Genomic DNA, 27,271 nt, shown 5'->3' on the forward strand with positions numbered 1-27,271 from the left:
CCCTTTGTGCTTCTGTAGAACTGCAGTGGATTTGTGTAACCTTTTACAATACTGTATTTATTTTCCCATTAGAAATTGATAACGTACCAACCAGGAGCACATGTCTTCCTACACAATCTGCCCATAATTGCTGCTTTTGTAGAATAGTCTACGTTCTTGAACTAATTAGGGCCCATGCTGGACTCTTTACTCATGCAGCTAAAGAACTGAACTTTTCTTTTTGTTATTAATATCCATGGCTTTTGCTGGTCTTGTACAATTATGACATGACACTTAGGCTTATCTTTAGCTCTGTGCAGAACATCTCATTCTGACGTCCACAAAAATCACAATACATGTAATTTATAAAAAACATTCTAACTGTAGAATCTTTGCTTTCACACTCAACCTAGGCTGCATCTGAACCTGCCGACATCCTGTTAGTTTGCTTCTGTACACATCAATTCCCGTTAGCCTGCTTCTGAACACACCGACATCCCGTTAACCTGCTTCTGAGCACACTGGCATTTCATAAGTAATGCTGTGTGGGAGGTTTGTACATTGTCCTCATGTTCACAAACATAGAAATTTTTGTAATTGGCAGAGTTACATTGCTGGAAGCTAACAGAATTGGTTGTTGCTTTTAGCTCCTCTTTTATTGGTTTCTGCTCTAATTCATTAACATTGTGCAATGTTTCGGAAATGGGCTCTGCCTTCCCACATTCTTTTCAAAGACGCTGGTCAAAAACCCCTGTGTTGCAATGTTCCAGCCTGAAACCTGCTTGGACAGCTAACCAAGTCCTATTTGTTCTCTGGGAAGAGGGCAAACAGCTTGCGACGGCAGGAATTTAAATAGGGTCCCAGTGGTCAGGCAGGGAGAAAGGAGGACTGGACAGAACAGACAGACTGCTAAGAGCAGCTGCTGAGTTGGCTTCCAGTTCTCGTCAAAACGACCCTTCTGATTATAGAGGGAAACTCAAATCATGAAGCTAGTTACTATACTGTTCCTCTGCTCCAGGCTGCTCCTAAGTTTAGCACAGGAAGAAACTACCCAGAAAATCGACTGCAATGATGAGGATGTGTTTCAGGCTGTGGACGCTGCTCTGAAGAAGTACAATGCTAGGAACCAAACTGGCTACCAGTTTGTGTTGTACCGAGTGACGGAGGGCACTAAAATGGTGAGTGACTGCTTAACCCTGAGATCACTTGTAATTCGTGCTCTCTGGCATGGGAGGAGAGGACAGGAGGTGGCCAGTCCTTAGGTAAGCAAGAGAGGCTTCCTGGGTGACCCTAAAAGCCGTTTCCTGGGAAGAGAGAAACAGCAGCGGGTGGAGATGTTTGAAAGGGACAAGGTACAGGGCAATCCAGCAACTTAATCAGCCTTGGGTCTGTGAACTCAATGGCCTCCCAGTCTTAAGTGAGAGTTCTGCATGGGCTGAATAAAGGGAACAGGAAGAGAGCTGTCTTATTGCCTTGGACCAAGTGAATACCACCGAGTGTGTGTAGCTGATTCTTTGAGGTTTATAACAATGTGTGCATTAGTTTTCTTCAGTTTGGGGGATGCAGGGAGGTTGAGGCAGGGTGTCAGGTAGCCTTAGACTGACCACGAGCTTGCTATGGTGCTGATGATAAACATAAACTTTTCATCTTCCCGCCTGCATCTCCCTAGTGCTTTGATTACAGGCGTGTGCCTCCATGCGAGGTTTATGTGGTGCCAGAGATTCAAACCCAGGGCATGCTAGGTAGGCAAGGGCTTCACCAGCTAACCCCCCACCCCGAGTCCATTTCAGCTGGATTTGACTATGCTTTCATTTCTGCCTTAGTCCACTCAGGCAGGAGGCAAATGCAGGCAGGATTCATATATCAGAGAAAAGCAAAATCATTAAGAGTTTTAAAAATAGCTGGGTGAAAGCTGGGCAGTGGTGTACACATAGATAGATAGATAGATAGATAGATAGATAGATAGATAGATAGATAGATAGATAGACAGATAGACAGATAGACAGACAGACAGGTAGCGTTCACAGACTAGAGAGGTTCGGGCACTGACGACTCTAGTAGAAGACCTGGGTGAGCACCCATGGTCATTCAGAAGCATCTATAACTCGGGATCTGGCACCTCTTTTGTCCACAATAAGTACCAGGAACACATGTAGTATATGTAAGTATATTCAGGGAAATACTCACACACATTTAAAACTTTTTAAAAATGTAGAACTTTTTAAATATATATAATATAATAAATTTTACTTTTAAAGACTCTTTCTTTGGATTGGGCAAGTTACTTCAGCAAAAGAAAAATCCAATAACTTGACATGAGAATAAAAAGAAAACCCTAATGGACGTAGACTTGTTTGTTTGTTTTCTGAAGGTAAAATGAAGCCTTTTGTTTCTCACTACAGCACAGCTCGCATTCTCCCCCCAGACGCTCTGGGCCACTGTGCACTGCTGTCTCCATTGGATGATGGATGGGTACATGGGAGTTTGTTCTACGATGTCCCTGTAGTCGGCTTCCCCTCCCGGACACTGGGGATCCAGCCCAGGGCACATGTCACCCAAACTCTAATCTGGACTCTGGCCTTTGGGGTTTTTGAGGCAGGGCCTCTTGATGTAGCTCAGCTGGCCTTGAAGCCAAGGCCCTCCTGTCTCAGCTCCCCAAGTGTGGTACCCGGATTACAGGCTTCGCACTATGCCTATCTTCAACCAGACGTTTAAAGACTCAGATATGTACACGTAAACTAGGTTTCAGAAAAAGAGGGCAGGGCTAATACTATGGGTGCTGCTTTGGAACTGCTAAGAAAATAAGTATATTATGAGCATTCTTCCAAGGAGTGTTTATGCAAATGTAAACGTTTATATTTTAAGAAACACACCACTCCTTGAGTCTGAGAAGGACAGGTATTTGTAATGCATCAACTCCCACATATTTCTTATGGGTCCACTGAATGACGCCATGTGTTCCCCTTGCTTTCCTCAGGTGGGTTCTGACACATTTTACTCCTTCAAGTATCAAATCAAGGAGGGCAACTGCCCTGTTCAGAGTGACCTCAGCTGGCAGGACTGTGACTACAAGGACGCCGAGGAAGCCGTAAGTCTGCTCTTCATTCCAAAGTCCCCAGCCTGCTGCGTGGAACCTTCGGGGCTCTGTAACATTTAAATAAGAGTGTCAAACATAAAACTTGTACACATCTGAGGATTTGACCCCCATGGGCTTGTTTAAAGCCGGGGTACCTGTCTCCTCAGGCAGCTGTCAGTCCTTTACGGTGACAAAATTCAAAATCCTTCCATCCATTCTGCAAGAACAATATAAAATCCTCGTCTGTATTCGCTCAGTATTCTTGCCAGCCCTGTCCTGTCTGCAGCCTCCAGTGTTCCGCTCCTAGCTTCTGTGGCATCACCTTTGCTGGCCTTGCTGGCCTGTGCCTGATGCTTTCACCAACCTGCTGGTTCCAGTCCCTTCCGTGCTGCAAGGGACGAGATTTAATTCTTTAGAATTCTTCCTTTATGTACACACATCAACTTCCTTGCCCATTAGCATCGACAGACTTTCTAAATTAAAAAGGCATGCTTTCTATTATTGAGTTTGTTTATGAAGGATGCACATAAACCTCCTATTATATAGAAAATTTAGCCTCATTCTGTCTTAATTTGAGAGGTCAGAAAAGCCAGGAATATGCCAACCATTAAACAATCTTGTTGTCTTCTCATGAGAAAATGGTCCTAATAACCAACCAAAGCTTGTGTGTCAGATCCCACAGAGACAGCAGATAGGCATTTGGGCTGAGTCCAAGGTCTAATGAAGAAAAATATGGGAACTTCAACTATACTGGGCCTGAGTACAAATCTTGACTTTGCCTCCTAGTGGTAGGAAGCCACTTGGCCTTCCTCAGTAGGTGCTGTAACCTATTAAAATGAGACAATCTTGGTCTCCCTGGCTGGAGGAGGCTGAAACGAGATCAATTAAACAAAGCATCTTGTTGACAATCGGCATCTTAAAGAAACTCCAGATCTAGCAGCGGATGGATGCCTTGCATGGGTGAGAAGGGACGGCAGGCAGTCATCTGCCTGAGAAGCAGATAATTCTCATAAGCTTGGGCTGCACTTTTATATGGGATGACAGCATCCTCCTGAGTGTGCTCACACTGTGGTCCTCCATGGATGTAAAAGAGCACACTGCACTCCAGATTAGGAGACCAGGATTGCCGCGCTGGCTCTGCCCCTCACTGTGCCTGTCTGGCAGCTATGCCCTGCAGAATGTCTCAGAGCTGCAGGGAGGCAGCGGGGTGAGTTCTAGCCTCACATGATAGCTCCTGACACACAGTACAGTGGATAAGGCTGAGGAAGAAGACAAAAAACACAGTTCAGCACCATGCGTGGACAGCCACCATGAAGACCGACTGTGTGCTGCTTCACTGGGCTCTTTCTTCGTGTTAGCATGTTTACTCCTCGCAATGACCTGTTACATGCATGTGGTGTATCTCTACAAGGTGGGACAACGCAGGCATTGAGAGGCACCAGGGCAGAGGGAGCTGGCACGCAGCAGAACGGAAGTGGGATATTCTAAGAGGTTTAACTAAAAATTATGCAGAGAACATGAACCCACTGACAGTAAAATGGACATCAAGGAGGAGGCTTAGCCTGTTTTCCTGAGGCACAGTGTCCGTCCTGGAGACAGAGAAGTCTCTCTAGGACTCCACATTGAGGCTCAAGTTCAGAAGCCTTACTCTCCCTCTCCCTGACCCTTGGAGATCAGTGGCCTGTGGGAGCAGTCACTCAATATTCATTCTCATGTCTCTAAACTTTGTTAGAGGACTGGACAGATGGCTCAGGGGTTAAGAGCTCTTCCAGAAGAACTGGGTTGGGATCCTAACGCCCAGATGGATTCCATAAACATCTGTAACTCTAGATCCATGGTCCTGACGCTGTCCTCTGGCCTCTACAGGCATCAGGATACATACAGGCAAAACATTCATCTACATAAAATCAAATAAATCTTTAAGAAAAAAAACTATTAGAAAAAAATAACCTTTAAATCACAATTAGCAACAGTACTAGCTAGATGCACCCAAAGAAAGGACGACTCGACCAAATAACCTCTTTCTTTTCTTTTAGGCCACTGGAGAATGTTCAGCAACAGTGGGGAAGAGTAAAACTGAGAAATTCTATGTAGTTACCCAGACTTGCAATATTACTCCAGGTGGGTGATACATCAGGGGGACTTCCCTAGTGGTGACAGCGGGTAGGAGCCTGCAGTTGGCATTAATTATGCGTATGTACCAGGAACACAACCCAGACCAGACTACTTTACCTTTGCAGACGGTGACAATGGCAATGCCAGCTGCAGTGTTAGCACTGTGGTAGATGTGTGGGCAGAGTAGCCCTACCCAGGGTTTTGGATTGGGTCAGGCTGTGTCAATCATCCCCTATCCTATCCTAAGTCCTCCTGTGTTGTGTCTGCTGGGACTGGTGTGGGTGGAGGCTGACAGAGGATGAGGAGACTTGGACTTGCCTCCAGTCCCACAGCGCCCCCTACAGGGAGAAGGCTTGGACTTGCCTCCAGTCCCACAGCGCCCCCTACAGGGAGGAGGCTTGGACTCACCTCCAGTCCCACAGCGCCCCCTACAGGGAGGAGGCTTGGACTCACCTCCAGTTCCACAGCGCCCCCTACAGGAAGGAGGCTTGGACTCATCTCCAGTCCCATAGGGCCTCCTACAGGGAGGAGGCTGTGGGCTTTGGGATCGGCTCGGACCTGAAATCAGTCCAGGTTTTTATCATCTGCACTTCTCCTTTTCCTTGTTTCCTACTGGAGAGAGCAGGACTGCACACTTCACAGGACTGGTGTGCTAGAAAATGAGATGATGAAAGATGCAGTGTCTGGGCATCATCAGACACAGACAGCAGATGCCAGCCAGAGCTCACGCTCACCAAGCACTTAGGTGCTGCCATGTGTCTAGGGACTTTACATGTATTAATTACCTCACATGGATCATGTGTTACCTCATTCGACCATTACAGCTCCCCCGCCCCCACACAGCATGCCGAAACCTCTTGCCAGCTTCTTCCTTCCAGCTCAGGCATCTTCAACATTTTCATAGATGTCCTTTCTGACCTCATTTTAGCCTCCTGGTTTTCCTAGCTCCTGCCAACCTCCATGAAATGTTGTGTACACTCTTTCTGTTCTACCTGGTTGTCATTTCTTCATGGAAGTGACACTTAATGTGTCCCTACACCCTAGTTCAGCTCCTGGTGTGTGATAGCAGGGGCAGATGGATTTAAGGAAAGGCTCCTCTTGGGATGACTAAGAAGAAAACCTCTGACCTTTTATGCTGGTTGTCTTAGTTAGAGTTTCTGTTGCTGTGATGAGACACCATGACAATGACAATTCTTATACAGGAAACCATTTAGTTTGTGCAGGCTCACCTACAGTTCAGAGGTTCAGTCCATTATCATTATGGCCGGGAGCATGGCAGTGTGCAGACAGACACGGTGCTGGCTACATCTTGAGCAGAAGGCAGCAGGAAATGGACTGTGAAACTGGAGGGTATCATGAGCTTAGACACCTCAAAGCCTGTCCCCACAGTGACACACCTACTCCAACAAGGCCACACCTACTCCAACAGAGCCAAAACTCCTTAGAGTGTCACTCTCTGAGATTGTGGGGACTATTTACATCCAAACTACCACACTAATCACATGAACTCAGAGCCTTTCACTTTCTACCTGCCAATGATTTGTTTTAGATGATGTATAACATAAAAAAATGGAAAGAAAAATCTGTTTGGGAGGGTTTTTCTCCAAGAGTTAAAGATCAGGTGGACTTTGTCGGGATTAATGACAGGAAATAAACAGAGGTAGGCAAAAAGGAGCTTAATTAACACACAAATTATGATATATCTGTAATGCTTCCCTTTCATAAAGTGGTGAGTTGATATATTACTGTGATCATTAAAATAAAGGCCTAATGATGTAGCTCAGCTAGTGTCACCGCCCTGGAGGCGGTGGGACCTGTGAGCATGGAGTTGTTAAGTGAGGCAGTCTAAAGTCTTCAGCAATAACCAACTTCATTCAGAGCCTCAGACGACTTATACCCTGAGGGTTAAGAAAGGTCACATGAGGGCCTTGAGACATGCCTCAGATGTTCAGAGCCCTGGCTGCTCTTCCAGAGGTCCTATGTTCAACCGTCAGCTCACAGTCATCTGCAATGAGATCTGGTGCCCTCTTCTGGCACGCAGGCATACATGCATAATAAATAAGTAAATCTTTTTTTTTATCTTTTTTTTTTAAATCCATAGACAAGAGAAAGGCCGCATCAGTCAAGTTCCCATGAGCACATGCTGTATACAGTCACAAAGACAAGCCACATTGTGGCACTCATGTGTTTCTCCATAGAGACATACCAAGGAGAATTTCAATATTTAACTGACTAACAAGAACAAGCAGTAAATTTGCTCGTATTCACTACGGGGGCCCAAAACCCATTGCAAGAACAATTCTGTTTTTTGAAGCAACTGAGGTCACAAGACCCTTGTCTTGTTTCTTGGAGTGTTCTCATTGACACTCAGAATTCTCCTCGCATAACTCTGTTCCTGGACCTTTTTCTCTGAAAAGCCTGTATGCATGCCTGAATGCCTGGGTTCAATTCTCATCACCTCATAAGTCAGACACAGAGGCCTGCAGAGAAAAGTAGAGGAAGGAGGATCAGACTTACCAGGCCATCCTTAGCTACACAGATAGTTCCAGACCAAGATTGGGGTATATGAGACCCATGTCTAAGAAGCTAAATAAAAAAATATAACATAAAAAACTATTCTTAATATTCTTCACTTTCCATCTGACTACATAGGATTCCTAGACTCTCATCATGTTTAACTCATATGAGAGTAATTTGAAAGTCAGTTATCAGGAGCGTCTAAATGTTTTGAGTTTGGGATGGTGTATATGAGAGATGGAATAATTGTATTCTGTCAATTATATTTTAAATAAATGCTGATTGGTTAGTAGCCAGGCAGAAAGCATAGGTGGGACAACCACACAGGAAGTAGAGGCAGGTCAATGAGAACAGGAGTATTCTGAGAAGAAGGAAGCTTTTTTCTGTAGTTGTGAGCCTGCCAAGAAGAAGCAAGATATGACTGCCTTGCTGAAAAAGTTATCAAGCCATGTGGCTAACATAGATAAGAATAATCGGTTAATATAAGTTACAAGAGTTAATAAGAAGCCTGAGCTAATGGGCCAATCCATTTATAACTAATGTAGAACTCCGTGTGATTTCTTTGGGACTTAACAACTGTAGGAACTGGGCAGGACAAAAAACTCAGACAATAAATGACGCCCAATGTAGGCACTGCATCCACATAAAGCCTGACAGAGCTTGGGAAGTAATTTTAGACAGCAAAGAATAGAGTTAAGCACGGCTCATTGAAACAGCATTTTCCCAGAGGGGCTCTGCAAGCTAGAGGCAAGTGCTCTCATTTAAGAGAGGCTTCCTGACTCAGATTTAGTTGCAAAACCTTGCAGCTCTTTTAAGAGGCCACAAAACACTTAAATGGTGTTGATGAAAAGCTGACTGCACACTTTTTGGATTTTAGCCATAGCAGGAAAAAAGCCGCACCATTTTAAAATGCAGCTTTCTGGGCCGTTCTGCCTGCACAACACTGACTCTTTCAGGCAGGAGGTCTGCTACAGAGCATTTGAGTGTGGTTTGTGAGCACTGTTGCAGCTTGCTTGGTGGCAGGGACCTTGAAATGTCATAGATTTGGGGCAATATACATGGCTAGAGCTGGTATATCTACCATAAGGCTGGAATCTCAGAAAGCTAAGGAATGAGCTAGATCCAGCTGTCAAAGCCATGGCTTTAATCCTCTCCATATTGCTTAGCAAATTAAAGATTCATGTGGTCAGAAAAAGAGAGAGAGAGATACAGTAAAGAGATATTCAAAGACAAAGAAAACCTCTAAATGTTTTGCAGCATGTTAAAAATATTTGCAAGCTTGGGAGGGTAAGTAAAAAAGGCTAAAGACCTTAAAATATAAAAAGGAAGTAGTTGGGTATGGTGGCACACACCTTTAGTCCCAACACTTGGAAGACAGAGGCAGGCAGACCTCTGCGAATTCAAGGCATAGTGGCACACGCCTTTAATCCCAATGCTTGGGAGGCAGAGGCAGACCGATCTCTGTGAATTGAAGGTGTGGTGGCACACACCTTTAATCCCAGCACTTGGGAGGCAGACAGATCTGTGTGTGTTTAAGGACAGCCTGTTCGACAGAGAAAACTCCCGGACAAATTTTGACACAGAGAAATTCTGTGTCAAATAGCCAAATATTAAAAATGAAAATAAAAGAAATCGAGGTTAAAATAAAACCACATAAAGATGAAAAATACACATAGAGTCTGGATACTGTATGTTATTATATTCTCATTGAATTGTTTGAATGCTGAGGAAGGAGCAACTGCTGCTAAAAGATATTTGTTTATAAATGCTGCTGAATTAACCCAAGATAGGCATTTTGAAAATACCTTGACTTCAAAATTGAAGTCAAAAGGTATGTTACTTTGGAGAAGAGATTTTGCTTTTGTTTCCGCAGGAAATGAGAGGCTATGGATTCGTTCTGAGTTAAGAAAAATCAGGTTCGGCCGGGCGATGGTGGCGCACGCCTTTAATCCCAGCACTCGGGAGGCAGAGGCAGGCGGATCTCTGTGAGTTCGAGACCAGCCTCGTCTACAGAGCTAGTTCCAGGACAGGCTCCAAAGCCACAGGGAAACCCTGTCTCGAAAAACCAAAAAAAAAAAAAAAAAAAAGAAAATCAGGTTCGATCAAGGAAGAGCACTTGAGAAATTTCTGATAGGAACAGATGGCCCAGATGTCAGAGTTCTACATCCAGAACAGATTCAAGATGCTGCCTGAGATGATCAAGCTTCACAGGATACTCCAGTCAGGACTTGATCATAATTCTAAATTTTCTTTAGGTCCCTATAAGATTATCAATGCCCCCAACCAGCAGGAAGTAGCCTGGAAAATTATGCCGATATTCCCAAAAATGGACTATGGATATCTTCCTTTATTTAAAAAAAGAGGGGGAAGTAGTGTGGGACAATTGTGTATTGTCAACTATATTTTAAATAAACGCTGATTGGTCAGTAGCCAGGCAGGAAGTATAGGTGGGACAACCATGCAGGAAGTAGAGGTGCGTCAATGAGAACAGGAGTATTCTGGGAAGAAGGAAGCTTTTTCTGCAGTTGTGAGCCTGCCACAGAAGAGGCAACATATGACTGCCTTGCTGAAAATTTATCAAGCCATGTGAATAATGGGCTAATATAAGTTGTAAGAGTTAATAAGATACCTGAGTTAATGGGCCAATCCCTTTATAATTAATGTAGATCTCTGTGCCATTTCTTTGGAACCTAACAATTGCAGAAACTGGGCAGTACAGAAACTCAGACAATAGAGAGGCTTGCAGAGAGGAGAGGAAGGAGGATTAGACTTCCAAGGCCATCCTTAGTTACACATAGTTCCAGACCAACACTTCTTAGACATGGGCATATGAGACCCATCTCTAAGAAGTTAAATAAAAAATATAACATAAAAACTATTCTTAGTACTCTCCACTTTTCCTTTGAATACACAGGAGTCCTAGATGCTCATCATGTTTAACTCCTATGGGAGTAACTGGAAAGTCAGTTATCAGGAACTTCTAAATGGTTTAGGTTTGGAACGCTGTATATGAGAGATGTTTTCAGTTGTTAATGCTGTCTCTTTGTCTGCTCTTTGTCAAGGGAATGGACCCGTATTGACAGCCCAGTACAACTGTTTGGGTTGTGTACACCCCATACCGCCTGATAGCCCTGAACTGGAGCCTGTCCTGAAACATGCAGTCGAGCATTTCAACATCGATACCAGGCGCTTCCACCTCTTTGCTCTTAAAGAAGTAAAAGCAGCCCAGAGACAGGTTTGTTTTTTCAGTGTTTCATGACATGATATGGTTAAAAATGTGTTAGATTAGCATCTTGTCACATAAAATAAACCTGTGTGGTTCCTGCTGTTCCCCCTGCCAGGAGGAACCTGTTTGGTCTCATGCTTAATATATTGGAGTGTCCCTCTGCATTTTCACGAGAATAGCTTTTAAAGCAAGGGGCTTTCTCTAGGGCCCAAATGAGCAGAGTGACCCATACAAAGGGATGGGTGACTCACATCTTCTTCCCTTGGAGCTTGCTTGTAACAAATAGTTCAGCATTTCATGAAATTGTCATTCTGGTTTTAGGATTTTAAAAATCTGTATTACTATCTTGTTGTTATTAATTAAATACTGCCTCAAAGTATTAAATTGGTCCTAAAAAGATGGACATGACTTCCTGGGTACACCCTAAATTATACTTGACACTCGCTCATGGTGGTGAGGTGGAAATAGCTGTCTATTCCACAGTCATCTGATTATCTATCTATCTATCTATCTATCTATCTATCTATCTATCTATCTATCTATCCATGTATTTGGGGTTTTGTTTGTTTATTTGAGGCAGAGTGTCTCTGCAAAGCTCTGATTGTCATGGAGCTCACTATGTAAACAGGGCTGGCCTCAAAATCACAGAGATCTGCCACCTCTGCCTATGTATCATTCTCTACCGTCAGTTTAACTTGCCACGGCAAGAGATTTGTATTTTACCCATCTGTGTCCATGGACAGAGGTCAGCATGAGGGTGGTATGTGGTCAGTATTGAGAAGGTGGTCAGCATGGAGCTTGTGGTCAGCATAGGTAGGGTGGGTGGTCAGGATGAGGAAGGTGGGTGGTCAGGATGGGGAAGAGGGGTTGTCAGGATGGGGAAGGTGTGTGGTCAGGATGGGGAAGAGGGGTGGTCAGGATGGGGAAGAGGGGTGGTCAGGATGAGGTAGGTGGGTGGTCAGGATGGGGGAAGGTATGTAGTCAGGATGGGGAAGAGGGGTGGTCAGGATGGGGAAGAGGGGTGGTCAGGATGGGGAAGAGGGGTTGTCAGGATGGGGAAGGTGTGTGGTCAGGATGAGGAAGAGGGGTGGTCAGGATGAGGAAGGTGGGTGGTCAGGATGGGGAAGGTGGGTGGTCAGGATGGGGATGAGGAGTGGTCAGGATAGGGAAGGGGGTAGTCAGCATAGGGAAGAGGAGTGGTCAGCATGGAGCTTGTAGTCAGCATAGGGAGGGTGGGTGGTCAGCATGGGGAGGTGCTCACCATGGGGATCGTGTGTATTCAGCATGTAGTTGGCGGTCAGTGTGGGGCCTGTCAAGAACAAAGCAGGAGAATTTCACTACCTGGTGATCTGAGACCAGTAGACTCACCAGGAAAGGTCATTCCCATTTCTCATTCCTCCTGTATAGACAATCCTATTGTTTAACAAAGCTGGGGGAACCGTGCCCTTCTGGCAACCTGGAAAAGGAAAGATTGTGGGGCTTTTATTTCAAGAAATATAATGTATATATGTATATATAGGTGTGTGCTTATATATATATGTATATATATAATTTACAATTACATTGGAGTGTTTGTGTGTATTTTGCAGTTACATGGAAGTGTGTGTGTGTGTTGTGTGTGCGCACACATGTGCAAAGATACTCAATTTTTACTCAGTGATCCCTTTGCCTGGTAGCAATGATGGTGTATATTCCCTGAGCACTTACTCAAACCAATTCAATGTTTAAAGATGTTTATAACTTTTGCTCACTGTGATTAATGTTCATGCTGAACTTCAAGTTCTCACTCAACCTAAAATCATTTCAGGTGGTGGGTGGAAAGAAATATGAAATCATCTACTCAATTGTGCAAACGAATTGTTCAAAGGAGCAGTTTCTATTCTTATCTCCGGAGTGCAAATCCCTTGCGGATGGAGTAAGTAGGCAAAAGTTGAATGATCGTCTCTAACATTTTGTTAACAGCATGATGGGACTGTCAACCCTGCGGGAAGACTGTCCCTAAAACTGAGATATGGTTTTGTAGTTCGCATCCATGGTCACGAAGGATCTCTGGGCCCCACACTGCTGGGCAGAGACACTGCACACGTCACCCTGAATATTTACCTTCACCAGAAATGAGGCCCAAGGCTTGGGCTGCCATCCTCTCTTTGTCTCCTCTGACGTCATGTGTGCTCAGTGTTCCACAGGTTCCTCTAGACCCCGGCTCCTTACTTCAGCTCTTCCCTTCCTGGTTCTTCATCTTCTCAATTCTACTTTCATGTTAGTTAACACATTCTGGGATTCTAGCCCTCTGTGGATGACATCTTGGCACTCACTGGTCCTAGCTGAATAGGAGAGCTCCAGGGTCAGTGAGAGACTCCATCTCAACCAATAAGGTAGAGAGAAACTAAGAAAGGCCTCTGACATCAACCTTTGGATTCTGAATTTGTGTGCAAACACGTGTACGTGCATGCACACAGATGAAGGTATGCACACCTAATATACAAACAAATAAATCAAGCTACACTAAGCAGAAAATTAGTAGATGTCCTTGCAACTACACTTCTAGATGTCTCCCCAAAGGAACTCAAAAGGAAGCTCAAACAGAGAAAGTCGTGTTCCCAGCAGCACTACTCAGACAACCCAAAAGTATAAATGACCCACATGCCCATCAACAGGGGTCTTTCTCAGTTCTGTTGCTGTGATAAAATACTGACCAAAAACAACTTGGGAAGGGAAGGCTTTATTTTATCACAAGTCACAGTCTCTCGCTGAAGGAAGCCAAGGCAAGAACTCAAACAGCAGCCCTGAGGAATGAACTGAAGCAAAAGCACAGAGCTGCTCACTGGTTTGCTGACCAGGCTGATTCTTATTCCTCTGAGGAGCGTCTTCCCAGGGGGTAGGACCATCCACAGTGGGCTGGGACCAGTTATGTCAATCATTAATCAAGAAAATGCTGGGACTGGAAAAATGGCTCAGCACTTTAGAGCGTTTATTGTTTTCCTGAGAACACAGTTTGCATTCTCGGCTGAGCCAAAACCTTCTGGAACTTCAGTTCCAGGGTTTCTGATTCCCTCTCAAGGCCTTAGCGGGCACCAGGCACATGGTGGACATGCACATGTAGGCAAAACACTTGCACATATAAAATAAAATTTAAAAAAGAAGGAAAAAGCTGTTCCACAGACTTGAAACAAGCCAATCTGATGTAGGCATTTCCCAGTTGAGGCTCCCTCTTCCCACTTGATTCTCATTTGCATCTACCTAATAAAAAACTAACCAGGACAGCAGGTGAATGGATGAATAACACACTCTATACATACACCAAAGGATGATGCACCTACAACATGTGTGAACTCTGAAGCGTGGGATAAATGAAGTGAGTCAGACACGGAAGTATAAATATTGTATGAAGCCATTTATTTGTAATAAATAAGGTAAGCAAATTCATAAAGACAGAAAGTAGATGAACATTCAGAGGGACCAAGAAAGGGTAGTATTCTTGTCTATTGCTTACTTGACTTAGAATTTCTGTTGGGTAAAATTACTTTTCAATGCAGCAGTGAAGATTTTATAGCATGAATTTTAATCAACAACAGCTAATTCTACAACTTTCAATGTTTTAAATGGAAAAATTTAGATTTTATATGTAGACATCCTATCTATCTTTATATCTTATTTCATATTCACACAATTTATTACCCCAGGCTAAGCGAGAAACCCTTCTCATAAGCTAAGGTGCAGAGTCTGGAGAGGTGGCTCAATGATTATAAAGAAGCCCTATCTTATAGAGGACCTGAGTTTGATATCTAGCACCCCCATCTCACATCAGGAAGTTTACAAACTTCTTTAACTCCAGTGTCAAGAGATTCATCATCCCGCACTTGTGAACACACAGAAATACACACACACACACACACACACACACACACACACACACAGAGAGAGAGAGAGAGAGAGAGAGAGAGAGAGAGAGTAAGAGAGAGAGAAACCCACTCACTTATACGTTCACCATGTAGTGAACATTCTTATTTCATGTCCCTCTGTGTTTATTTGTAGACATAGATACTCTCATGAGCTTTTGGTTTTCTTTTGCTTTCAGCTTCTATTCCCTTTTTCCCTATGCAAGAATTTCTTAAGCAAGCATACTCTCTTTGATTTTTATTAGTTGTTTGTTTTCAAAATTGATTTTAATTTCTGACTTTGAACCACCAGGATGTTTGGAAGTGTAGAGATAATGCCTTTGTGGATATCGATCAAAACATTGCTGACTTCTCCCAGGACTGTAACATCTATTCAGGTGAGAAAGCACATAGGGGGCCATGGGGAAGCAATGGGGCCTGCCTTCTGACCCAGCTGCAGCGTGTCTGTAAAGCGCCAAGGCAACCCAGGACAGAAAGAACAGTGTGTGCTCTCTGGACCAAGGCCATCTTCAGGGGCAATGCCAGCTGGCTTTCTTTTCCTTTTCTACCAATTCTTATTAAATGTGGGGTTTTGAGTTGGAGAGGACTCATTTTAAGCCATACACAGTGGAATCCCTCCAGATAAAGATGGATTTCCCAGCATGTTAGGATGGGAGGTTGTCTGTGAAAAGCTTATGGCTAAATTGGCATTTCTCAAAAGAGAGCTGATTTCTCTCACAGTCATAAACAGTTCTGCACATGTCAGAGCCGGAGGCAGCGCTGTGCACAGGTCATGATGAGAAGCACCAGGACATCGCTGTCCACTGCAGCCGCGCTGGAGGCTCATTCATTCATTCCTTTATGGTCACCTCTGCCTTCCTCTAAGTTACACATTTCTCCCAAGTTTGCACTGAAGATGCAAAATTTTAAGCTGGATGCGGTGGCACACCCCTGTAATCACATCACTTGGGAAACTGAAGCAGGGGAGCAGAAGTTCTAGGCCATATAGACTTCAAGGCTGGTTTGGGATGACGAATTTTCTTTCACTCTAACCTCACGTTGGGCACCAAAGGTAGTTGGTTGTTTCTTACTCTTTGATTCTTTTGGCTCTTTGCGGTGCCTGCCACCCAGTTCCCAAATAAATCACACACAGAGTCTTATTCTTCCTTATAAATGCCTGGCCTTAGCTTGGCTTGCTTCTAGCCAGCTTTCCTTAACTTAAATGATCCCATCTATCTTTTCCTGCTAGGTTCTTTTTCTTTTCTTACTTCTGTATCTTACTTTCACTCTTCCTCCATGGCTGGATGGGTGGCTGGTCCTTTGTTTCCTCACTTCTTGATCTCTCCTGCTTCTTCTTCTCTCCTCCCAGATTTTTCTTCCCTTTTGTTCACTCTGCCTGCCAGCCCTGCCTATCCCTCCTCCTGCCTTGTGAATGGCCATTCAGCTCCTTATGAGAGCATCACGTGTTTTAGACAGGCAAAGGGTAAGAGCTTCCCAGAGTTACATACATGCAACGTAAAAGACTGCAACACATCTTTGCATCACAGCATAAACAAATGTAACACATCTTAAATTAATATTCCCAACATTGGGACACATCAGAATCTGTCTGGGGGAGTGGATCAAAAAAAGTAGAACATATGGCTCAACATGGTCAAAGGCATGCTTCCCTAAGCACCTGAGCTGCAAGGAGGACAGAGAAAGAGAGAGAGGAAGAAAGTGGGTGGCTCATGGACCATCATCCCTTAACTCTTCTCTGCTCACTTCCCACCTTGTGAAAATGAGATTGCTGGGCCTCTGTGTGACAGGAGCCAGGGTAGACTATTTTTTGGGTATACCTACTTACTATAAATTTATTTTCTTTTTCAGGAAAGTATTTGAAACACCCATTTCCTGCGACCTGCCCTGGATGCCCCAGAACCATACCTGTAGATAGCCCAGTGTTGACAGAGCCTCTCGGTCATGCCATCAAAAAGCTTAACTCAGAGATTAACCATATTTCCTATTTCAAGATCCACACAGTGAAAAAAGCGACATCCCAGGTCTGTAAACGGACAGAAAGATGGGAGGGTGTAGTCTATGTGCAGATTGGTTGCTAATTTGATTCTTGGTCTTTACTGTTGTTGGGGAAACTGTACTTTGTAATAGGATTTTATGGTTTAAATTTCAACTCCCAACTCTTCTCTGTGCTTGAGGGTCTCAGACAAGTATTTTTAAAGTTCTCTGTTTGCCAGAAGGTGATAACGCATCTCTTTAATCCCAGCACTCAGGAGGTAGAGGTAGGCATATCTCTGAGTTTGAGGCCAGCCTTATCTACAGAGCTAATTCCAGGACAGTGAGGCCTACACACAAAAAAATCCTGTCTTGAAAAACAAAAAAACAAAACAAAACAAAGCAAAAGCTCTGTTTTCTACCTGAAAATGTCTGGGATGAAGCTCAAATTAGACAAAGTGTGACAAATGAATGTCGGACTCCAGAAAACGCTACAAACCCTGGAAACCACTGTAGAGTTAGGAAGGTCCTGGGGAGGAAGAGCAAGGCTTTTACTATACAAACCCTGGAAACCACTGTAGAGTTAGCAAGGTCCTGGGGAGGAAGAGCAAGGCTTTTATTATACAAACCCTGGAAACCACTGTAGAGTTAACTAGGTCCTGGGGAGGAAGAGCAAGGCTTTTACTTTCACCCTTTGCAGGCTCTTCTCTCACAAGAACATTAGTGTAAGGTGTTGTGGTGCACACCCATAATCCAAGCTCTCAGAAGCTGAAGCAGGAGGATTGCCACAAGTTCTAGGTCAGCTTGGACTACATAGCAAGGTCTGATTTAATACACACACATACACATATGTACACGTGCACATACACACACACTGATGGGGGATGGAAGCATGAGGTGGGGGAAAATGCTAAACCCCTTAGATTCATCCACATCGATAGTCAGTCATTAAAAGCCCTACACTCTCACATGGCCTTGTTCTTTCTCCCTCCTCTCCCTTTGCCATGAATGCCCTCATATCTATATCTCTAGAGCTTCAGCTCCACTTTCACACCCTATCATCTGGGATCCGCTATAAAACAGCCTCTATTCTTGGTGACTCTGTGTGGTTATGAAAATTTCAGCCTTTGTGGCACCATCTGTAAAATGAGTAGCTGGATTAAAAAAGCCAGACCCTCTAACAGCGCTGGTAGTCTATAATCATATTGTGCAAGGACAGATTCCTACTCTAGAGACTCGAGCTGTCTCTCCTAGATACTAGGTAATCAAAGTAGAGCCAAACTGTTAAAGAAGCCGATGAGACCTTTGTAATCTAGTAAGAAAATGCCCATTTTTTGGCTTAGTAGTTGGATTTCCTAGGCATCTGAAGCAAGAGACTTCATACATAGCCATAGTCACTTTCGTTGCGGTTATAGGAGCAAAAGATGTGGCAAAATGTCACACTCTCCAGGTGAGTGTGGTGGCTCAGATGGCAAAGGCACTTTCTATACCCACCCAACAGACAGCCTGAATCCAATCCCTGGAACTCACATGGGTGCAAGGAGAGAATCGATTCCGCGGAGTTGTCCTCTGTCTTCCACACACAGGCCATGGCATGCACACACCCACCCCACCCCACTGAAAATAACAGAACCAACAATATGGGAATGATTAGGCAGAGACTTAAAGGCATCTCTGTAAGGAGTGTTCACTGGAGGAGGGTCTTGTGATTAGTAGCCAACAACAAGCAGACTGTAAAAAGGAATCCATGAGTTTGGGTGGTGGTGGTGCTTGTCTTTAATCCCAGCACTCAGAAGGCAGAAGCAAGTGGATCTCTGTGAGTTCATGGCCAGTCTGGTCAACAAAGTGAGCTCCAGGACAGCCAGGGCAGTTAAAGAGAAACCCTGTCTGAAAGAGAGAGAGAGAGAGACAGAGACAGAGACAGAGACAGAGACAGACAGAAAGAGGATGAGGATGCACGTGATGCCACAGCTGCGCCTACAGAAAGCAACACTGAAAAGAGATGAGAAGGTGGGGTGCTGTGTGCCTCGGTTGTTCACAGTGGTGAATTTTAGAATGTGGGACAAGGGTCCGCTTATTCTCATCTTTCTAGTTTCCTCAGTTTTTTCACCAAAAAGAGTAGACAAACTTTCTTAAAATGAATCTAAACTGACATTTGCCATCTGTGTGATGCTCACAGCACTGAGACCCACTGATGTCACAGGCCAGCTCCCTCAAAGGGGCTGCTGCTTTCTACTGTTCCTCTTTGTGCTTTCTTTATTCTTGTTTGTTTGTTCTGCTGTCTGATGAAATTTCTTTATTCTTAGCGATGTCAGAATTGCTGGTGGCCATGCACTGCACATCCAAGGCTTGGGTCTAGGAGCCCTTCATTCATCCCCCTTCTTCTACCTCACCCTCGTATGTGCGCGTGTGTATGTATGTGCATGTGTGTATGTATGTGCATGTGTGTATGTATGTGCAAGTGTGGATGAGTGTTTGTGTGTGTGTGCATGTGTGTATGTATGTGCATGTGTGGAAGAGTGTTTGTGTGTGTGTGCATGTGTGTATGTATGTGCATGTGTGTATGTATGTGCATGTGTGGATGAGTGTTTGTGTGTGTGTGCATGTGTGTGTGTCAAGAATGCCAAGGGAACACATTGAGATAATACTGCGAGCAGGAAGCAGACAACTGATTACCCTCTGTATGCTGTAAACATGTTTTATTACCATTGGTTAATAAAGAAGCCACTTTGGCCTATAGCTGCTCAGAATAGAGCTAGGCAGGAAAACTAAACTCAATGCTGGAAGAAAGAAGACAGAGCCATGCACCTGCCAAAGGAGAAAGACAGTGGAAACTTACCAGTAAGCCACGGCCTCATGGTGGTACATAGATTAATAAGAATGGGTTAATTTAAGATGGAAGAGCTAGCTAGGGATATACCTGAGTCATGGCCAAACAGTGTTGTAATTGGTAGAGTTTTGTGTGACTATTCAGCTGGAAACCAAAAAGCAGTCTCCGTGACAGACAAACCTGCAGTTAGCTTCCAAATTTACTAGAATATAGTAAGAACTTCATTTGAAAGCCTCTATTTGACTCCTTAAACTGGTCACTCAAAGCAGCCTTTAAAGTAGCAATTTACAGGGACTCAATTAGCTGTTACGAACTTGTTTTGATGCAGACTCTTGGCCAAGATCTTGCTAAGTTGCTAAAGATATTTTATATAGTTGTAACCTTGCCTTGGATTTATCTGTTTAGTCCTATTAGAGTGTGCATCCACTCCAAACTGGATTGATAGTTGGGACACCAAACTCTGAATCCAAATCTTCCATGAGTGAGGTTTCTGCTGCTTCTTGTCCATTGTTCCTGCCCCCCTGCTGCTGGACCCAGGGCTGTGGATGGGGATTCTCTGGGGCTGTGGATGGTGTCCCCTGGGGCTGTGAAAATTGTCCCTGTCTCTGCACAGATGAACAAATGCTGAAAATCTATGTGCACAGTTTTGAGAATGTTCTTTTAACAGAAGTCCTAAGAAGAAATGTAAAAAAAAATGTAGACATCTGATTTTGAGGGATTTGTTTATGTGTTCATTTGTGGTCTGGGGACCAAACCCAAGGCCTAGGGCTTGCTGCACTGAACTAAACCCTCAATTCAGTTTGCATATACCTGTCACTTTTGAAGCAAACTGTCATAGTAGTGTTATGGAAACCAAATGGAGAGGTAGGTAGGTTCAAGAAAAGACCTAAGGTGAGTGGTGGTGGCACACTTCCTTAATCCAAGCATTCAAGATGCTGGTGGATCTCTGGGAGTTTGAGGCCAGCCTGGTCTACAGCTTGAGTTTTAGGACAGCCAGGGCTACCCAGAGGAACTCTGTCTCAAAAAAATCAAGGAAAAAAGGAAGAAGGAGAGAGAGGAAGTGAGAAAGAAAAAAGGAGAGTGAGAGAGAGAGTGAGAGAAAGACAGAGAGAGAGGGAAGGAGAGATGGAGGGAGGAAAGGATGGATGGAGGGAAGGAGGGGGGAGGGTTTTTTTAATTGCCATTTAGAAATGAACTTTGTGCTTGGAGAGAGGACCTCATGACATGAGAGCTAGGGTCCAGACTTTGAGGCAGGAGACCACTATAAAGGATGTAGTCTTGATTCTCCTCCTCCCAGCATGGACCAAGTGTGCACTTGCTCAACAGCGGGTGTCTGCCTGTCCTCATTCTTGCTTGTCTGGAAAACTGAGAATAATGTTGCTCTCCTTTCTCAAAGCACCCTCTTTGCTTATTAGCAACATTAAACCTTTTAATGACTGGTACACATCGTAATATCTTTTCTCAGATACTCAGCACAATGTCCAATTTTCAACGTCGGGCTTTATGCTCATGACAAACTTTATCCTACATCTCAGTTTTACCCATTTGCCTTTTCACTTTGTTTATTGTGCTATCTTACTTATCATTTTTAATAAACTTGAATAAACAATAAAAACATCACACAGCAAAATTAACCACAGCCGAAGTCCTTAATGAACTTATGCTAATATAATTGGCATCAAAAGAAAGGCTGTGAAGCTTAATGTTGTTTTATATTTTCAGCATCAAAAGTATATAATGTACTTATTCAACACCAAATTCAAAAAGCCCATGATAGAAATAGCATTAAAAAATTAGCTTTATATCTTATTGTTTTCTTTATTTCATCTTACACTATGCCCACATATATACCGATTTATGTATATTATAGGCCAGGTTTCTCATCTAAAAAACATGTGACATATTTTTTTCTCAGATTATGTGACCAGAATTAATATTTATTACACAGTTTAAGTTGCATTTTCCTGAAAATTTTTAATTTCACTTTTTTCTGATCTGAGTAATACTCCAATGTACAAACATATGTCCTAAATATTTGTTATCCATTGATCTGTCAATGACAACTAGACTGATGTCAATTCTTTACTATAAGTAATAAACAGTCATAAGCATGGGGTATAATTATCTGTGGTAGGGGGTGGAGTTCTCTGTACATATGCACAGAGTGAAATAGATAGGTCATATAATGGTTCTACTTTTTTTAAGGAACGTTCAAACTGATTTTCTTAATGGCTGTATTAATTTGCATCCCCACCAGCAGTGAATCAAGGTTCATTTCTCTCCATATTCTCTCCAGCTTTTTGTTGTTTGAATGGTAGCCAATTCTGAGTGGGAGGAGGAGTTATCTCCAAGTAGCTGTAACTTGTATTTCCCTTAGTGTATGTGGATACCGAATACATTTTACAATAGTTATTGGTCATTTGTGTGTCCTTTTTATAAAGCTGCCTATCGGCTCATTAGCCTGCTTGTCGAGTGACAGTTTTATTCCCTTGGCATTGAATGTCTGCAGTTCCTTGTAAATTCTGGATATTAGCTCCTTGTCTGACGTGTAGCTGGAGGAGCGCACCCCATGCTGTGGGCTGTGTGTCCTCTGCTGGTTGTTTCCTTAGCCGAGCAGGCCTTTCTCCTCCAGTCTCTTCTGTTGAGACTTGGGGCTGGTTCCTGAGCCGTTGGTCTCCCTGTCTGCTTCTGTGCCAGTTGTAGGCTGTCACTAACACTATGGGTATATACTATACAGATTTGAGGTCAAGTATTACAACACTTAGGATTGCTTTGGCCGTTCTCTCTTTGTGGTTACATATGAATTCTTGTTTTATTTTTTCTAAGCCTGTGAAATATGACATGATATTTTCATATGTATTGTATCACTGCTGTATATTAATCTTGGTAGTGTAGACGTTTTCACAATATTAATTTTGCCTATCCAAGAATATTGACATTTTTCTCTTGTCTAGTACCTTCTGCAATTTCCTTTTCCAATATCTTGAGAATTTCATTGTGGAGGTCTTTGACTTTTTTCGCTAGATATCTTCCTAAATACTTTTATATTCATTTTTTTTGAGGCAGGATCTCATTATATAGTTCAGGCTGTCCTGGATCTTGCTGTGTAAACATTACTGGCCTCAAACTCACAGAGATCTACTACGTTCTCTTCCCAAGGGCTGGGATTAAAGCATTGCCCGCTGTGCTATGTCATTTACTCTGATTTTTGTCCCATTGAATGTGTTATGTTTTGTTCTAGCTTAATATATTATATTTTATTTCCTTTTATTCCTTAGAAGCCTGTTGGTTTCCTGTTTTCCCGAGACAGGGTTTTTCTGTGTAACAGCCCTGGCTGTCCTGGAACTAGCTCTTGTAGGCCAGGCTGTCCTTGAACTCACAGATAACCTCCTGCCTCTGCCTCCCAAGTGCTGGGATTAAAGGCGTGTGCCACCACTACCCTACCTTGCTCTAATTTCTGAGGAATGATTTACATCATTGTCTAGCACTGTAAAGATTTTCCTTTTACTTTAGGCTTCCTCCCACTATGTTTCCCCTCCATTATTTGACTTTCAAGTACAGTTGGAATTTATATTGACATACAGCATTGTCTACAAGGAAAACAAAGTAGATGATAGATAGATAGATAGATAGATAGATAGATAGATAGATGATAGATAGATAGATGATAGATAGATAGATAGATAGATAGATAGATAGATAGATAGATAGACAAAATTTGGCACAGTGGCTTCAGACATTGTGCAGTGCAAACCTTGATCAGAACACTGGTGGTGGTGGCAGGGTGGATGTAGTCTTGAACCCCTACTAGCTCTGTTGCATCCCCCCCCAAACTCTGAATTAAGTTAAGCTGTCAGCACCAGGAAGCCAGAATGCCAACTCACAACTGTAATTCTAGTACTTGGAAGGTTGAGGCAGGAGGTTTGTGATTTTGACAGCCAGTATCTACAGACCACTCTGAGTTACATAATGAGATTATTTGCCAAATAAAAAAATAAAAATTTAAAACGTTGAGGATAAAACTCAGTAGTAGTTCCCTGGTAAATGCTAGCACCCCTCTCTAGTACAACAAAGATGAAAGCATAAAGAGCTATAAAAGGTTTCAGATTCTGTTCTTCTGGATCAATATGTACAGATGAATTCTTTGCACTAGCTGTGTAATACTCTAAATGTGCACATATACAGTTCAATCCTACAGTATATAAATGGATCACAAAATTGGGCTACTGTTTATAGACAAGATTGTGTAGTGTTTAAAACTGTTACCAAAGACAATGAGGAGGACCCTAAGTGGGACAAACATGGATCTACACAGGAGGAGAAAAAGACAAGATCTCCTGAGTAAATTAAGTACTTGGGATCACAGGACAGGGTAGAAAGGGAAAGGGGAGGAAATAAGGGGAGCAGAGAAAATGTTTAGCTCAATAAAATTTTAAAAAACTGTTACTAAATACTTAACTGGAAGGGCTGCTGAGACGGCGCAGTGGTTTAGAGGTTGGCTGCTCTTATGTAGGCTAAAGTTCAATTCTCATGACCAACATGGTGGCCCTCAACCCTTGTAACTCCAGATGTTATTCTGAGCTCTGAGGACACTACTTCACCAGTGTGTTGTACAGATGTACATGCAAGAACACCCACGCAGCCAAGTGGTAGTAGCACATGCCTTTAATGCCAGCACTTAGTGGAGGCAATTGGATATCTGTGAGTTTGAGGCAAACCTGGTCTACAAAGCAAGTTGCAGGACAGTCAGGACAGTTTCATGGAGAAACCCTAACTCAAAAAAAAAAACCAAATTGATAATAATAATGAGAAGCAATAGATAATCTAAATATTTTCCTAATTGCATATTAATCTACATAAGAATTTACTGATTCAGTATTTGGCAGCAAGACAACAAAAAATGTATGGAGAAAATATTTGAGTTTGCTCTCCCATACCTCAGATTGTATTGTAACTTAAGTCCCGAGTCCCTGGTGAACCTAGTTTGCAGCTCTTGAGCCTTAAAATTGATACATGTGGATGAAATTAAATACTGTAGCCAGCTTTTCTTGCACATAGTAAAGGACTCTATCCAACTAATGTCAAGAAATCCTAGATATGCATACAACCCTAAAGTCTGTATCAGATATTGGTAGCTTGGGGAGTATGACTATTAAAATGATCAGTACATAATCAAAATGTCAAGGTTCTAACTTTTAACTTATCAGAGTAAAAAAAGTATAATTTGTTAAATTAATCCTTATTAAAAGCTTATCTTGGTTTACCCTGTAAATATTTGTTTCTTGTACCCGTTTAATAAAATGCTGATTGGCCAGTAGCCAGGCAGGAAGGAAGTATAGGCAGAATGATCAGGCAGGAAGCAGAGGCGGGGCAACAAGAACAGGAGAAATTGGAGAAGAGGAAAGCTCAGTCTGCAGTCGTCACCCAGACACAGAGGACACAGATGAGAATGCCTTGCTGATGAAAGGTACCAAGCCACGTGGCTAACACAAGACAAGAATTATGGGATAAGATGTAAGAATTAAGCAATAAGAAACCTGAGCTAATAGGACAACCAGTTTATGATTAATGTAGAACTTTAGGACTGAATGTCTGGGCGACTGAGGGGACAGAATTCTCTGTCAACATTTTTCTAATTCACTTTACAGGTGGTAGCTGGAATGAGGTATTTTATTGACTTCATAGCCAGAGAAACCAACTGTTCAAAGGCGAATAACATGGAACTGGGACCAGATTGTGAGGTCAAGTCCTCTGGTGTGAGTAGCAGGGGGCCTGGGTGATGCTTTAAAATTCATTGCTCATGGCCCTTATGACTAACGATTTTCCTCTTGGCTTCTGCTTTCCTCATCAGAATGGTCTCAGCTGTAATGCTGATGTATACATGAGACCTTGGGAGAACAAAGTCGAACCGACTGTCAAGTGCCAAGTATTAGAAGTGGTAGGAACTCAATTGCGGTCAGCTTGGGGTCAATTCTGCGTATAATTCCAAAAAGTCATATCTGGGTATTCAAAATGAATCATTACTGAAAATAAACTGGAGGGAGGGGGTATCTCTTTTAAAATAGTAAGAAGTTATCCTTTTCTATGCTGATCTGCCCTGTGTTTTAATAGGTCTTTAAGGGCTCACACACATGGTTCATGTCTGTAAGGCATGACCCTACATCATCCTTTCAAGTCTTTACAGAGAATAGTGCTTTGTGAGTTGTCAAAGATGGGACACTAAGATTTGAAATGCCAGCCAGGCCATGGTGGCTCATGCCTTTAATCCCAGCACTCAAGAGGCAGAGGCAGACATATCTGTGAATTTGAGGCCAGCCTGGTCTCCAAAGTGAGTTCCAGGACAGCCAGAGCTGTTACACAGAGAAACACTGTCTCTAAAAACAACAACAACAGCAACAATAAAAACAGAACAAAGAAAAAGATTTGAAAAGCTGTGAGGCGCCAGAGTGAATTACATCACTATATCCCTTGTCCCAGGCTCTGCAAAGCAAATGCCATGCACATTCTCACCAGTCTTTAGGGCCCTGGGAGGAGTGCTGCTATTTTAATTTTACAGAAAAGTGAAGGTAGCTTGTACAGCATCGAGAGCAGGTCCAATCAGAGCTTACCCTTTCCATCCTGATCCTCACAGCTAGAAGATCAGGCTTGAACGCTGGCTTCGCCTGTCTCCTCTCACAGGTGGATTGTATTCATGAAACCATGCTTTCGTTCAAGTCGCCACCTCTCTTCTTTAAAAGAAAGAATCCCCAAAATGTGAATGACAGGAAGGGATTCCCACACCACGGAACAAATGGTATCAAGGGATTCCCGTACTGCAGAGTTGCTGTAAACCTTGGATTTAGAAAAAGCAAAATATTTACAGACAGGAATAAAGTCAAGAGTAGGAAGGGAAAGTAAAGATACAATTTCACAACCACGCCATGCTGTGAATGCACTCATTGCTGCTGCTGGTGTTTACTGGAAGCTTTGAGTTCTGAGTGTTTCTTTCATTTCAATATTGTCTACATTTTAAAATAAAGAACCAGTGACACCAGGAAACATTCTTACCTTGTCAAGCAGTTCATCCTTTTGCAAATATCGAGCATGGACATCATATTAACAGAGTTTTGCTATACTTACAGAGGCTTACAAACACCTGCGAATACAAGGGCAGACGCTCAGCGGCAGAGTCAGCGCCTGGGAGAGAGGCAGAATCTTCACTCTTGGCACAGTAGCCCCAGCACGACCCCAAGTGGACAGAACAGAAGAATCATGGGACACATGTAACATGGAAGGATGTCCCTTCATCATTCAGCCTCTGGGTGAAATAAAATTCAGACTTGATGAGTTCACAGTGGTCTCCTTTAAGCCACATCTGCACTGTAGCAAACTGAAGCTGTCAGCTACAGAAGCTTACAACCCCACTCTGGAACATTCCCTCTAAATTAGACAGCCATGGGTGATAAGTGAAGGGTTAGAGAGTCCCATTCTGCCAGTATCCAAAGCTTAGCTCATTGTTCTTCACCCTGCTCCTGCTCCCCAAGCCCATGCTAGAAATGATTAGACTTGCTCAGTAATAATTCTAAATCTGGGAGTTTCCCAGATAGAAAATAATCTATGTCAATTTGATATCTACTAGCTTCTCATAATCATAAAATGTCCAGTGACCATGATGGCAT

At 43.1% G+C, this 27,271-nt stretch overlaps 1 protein-coding gene across 1 annotated transcript; it reads left to right on the forward strand.

Annotated features, from left to right (window-relative positions):
* The first annotated feature begins 750 nt into the window (after positions 1-750).
* LOC142847080 (T-kininogen 2-like) lies at positions 751-26,942 on the forward strand. The gene is made up of 10 exons (XM_075967812.1): positions 751-1,157; positions 2,957-3,067; positions 5,092-5,176; positions 10,750-10,922; positions 12,721-12,828; positions 15,105-15,189; positions 16,661-16,833; positions 25,262-25,369; positions 25,465-25,551; positions 26,735-26,942. Exons 1-10 carry the CDS (start codon positions 963-965, stop codon positions 26,825-26,827), a joined length of 1,218 nt encoding a protein of 405 aa, XP_075823927.1. The 5' UTR covers positions 751-962; the 3' UTR covers positions 26,828-26,942.
* Positions 26,943-27,271: the final 329 nt, after the last annotated feature.

The sequence above is a fragment of the Microtus pennsylvanicus genome, chromosome 1 (genome assembly GCF_037038515.1).
Source record: "Microtus pennsylvanicus isolate mMicPen1 chromosome 1, mMicPen1.hap1, whole genome shotgun sequence".
Taxonomy (NCBI): Eukaryota; Metazoa; Chordata; class Mammalia; order Rodentia; family Cricetidae; genus Microtus; species Microtus pennsylvanicus.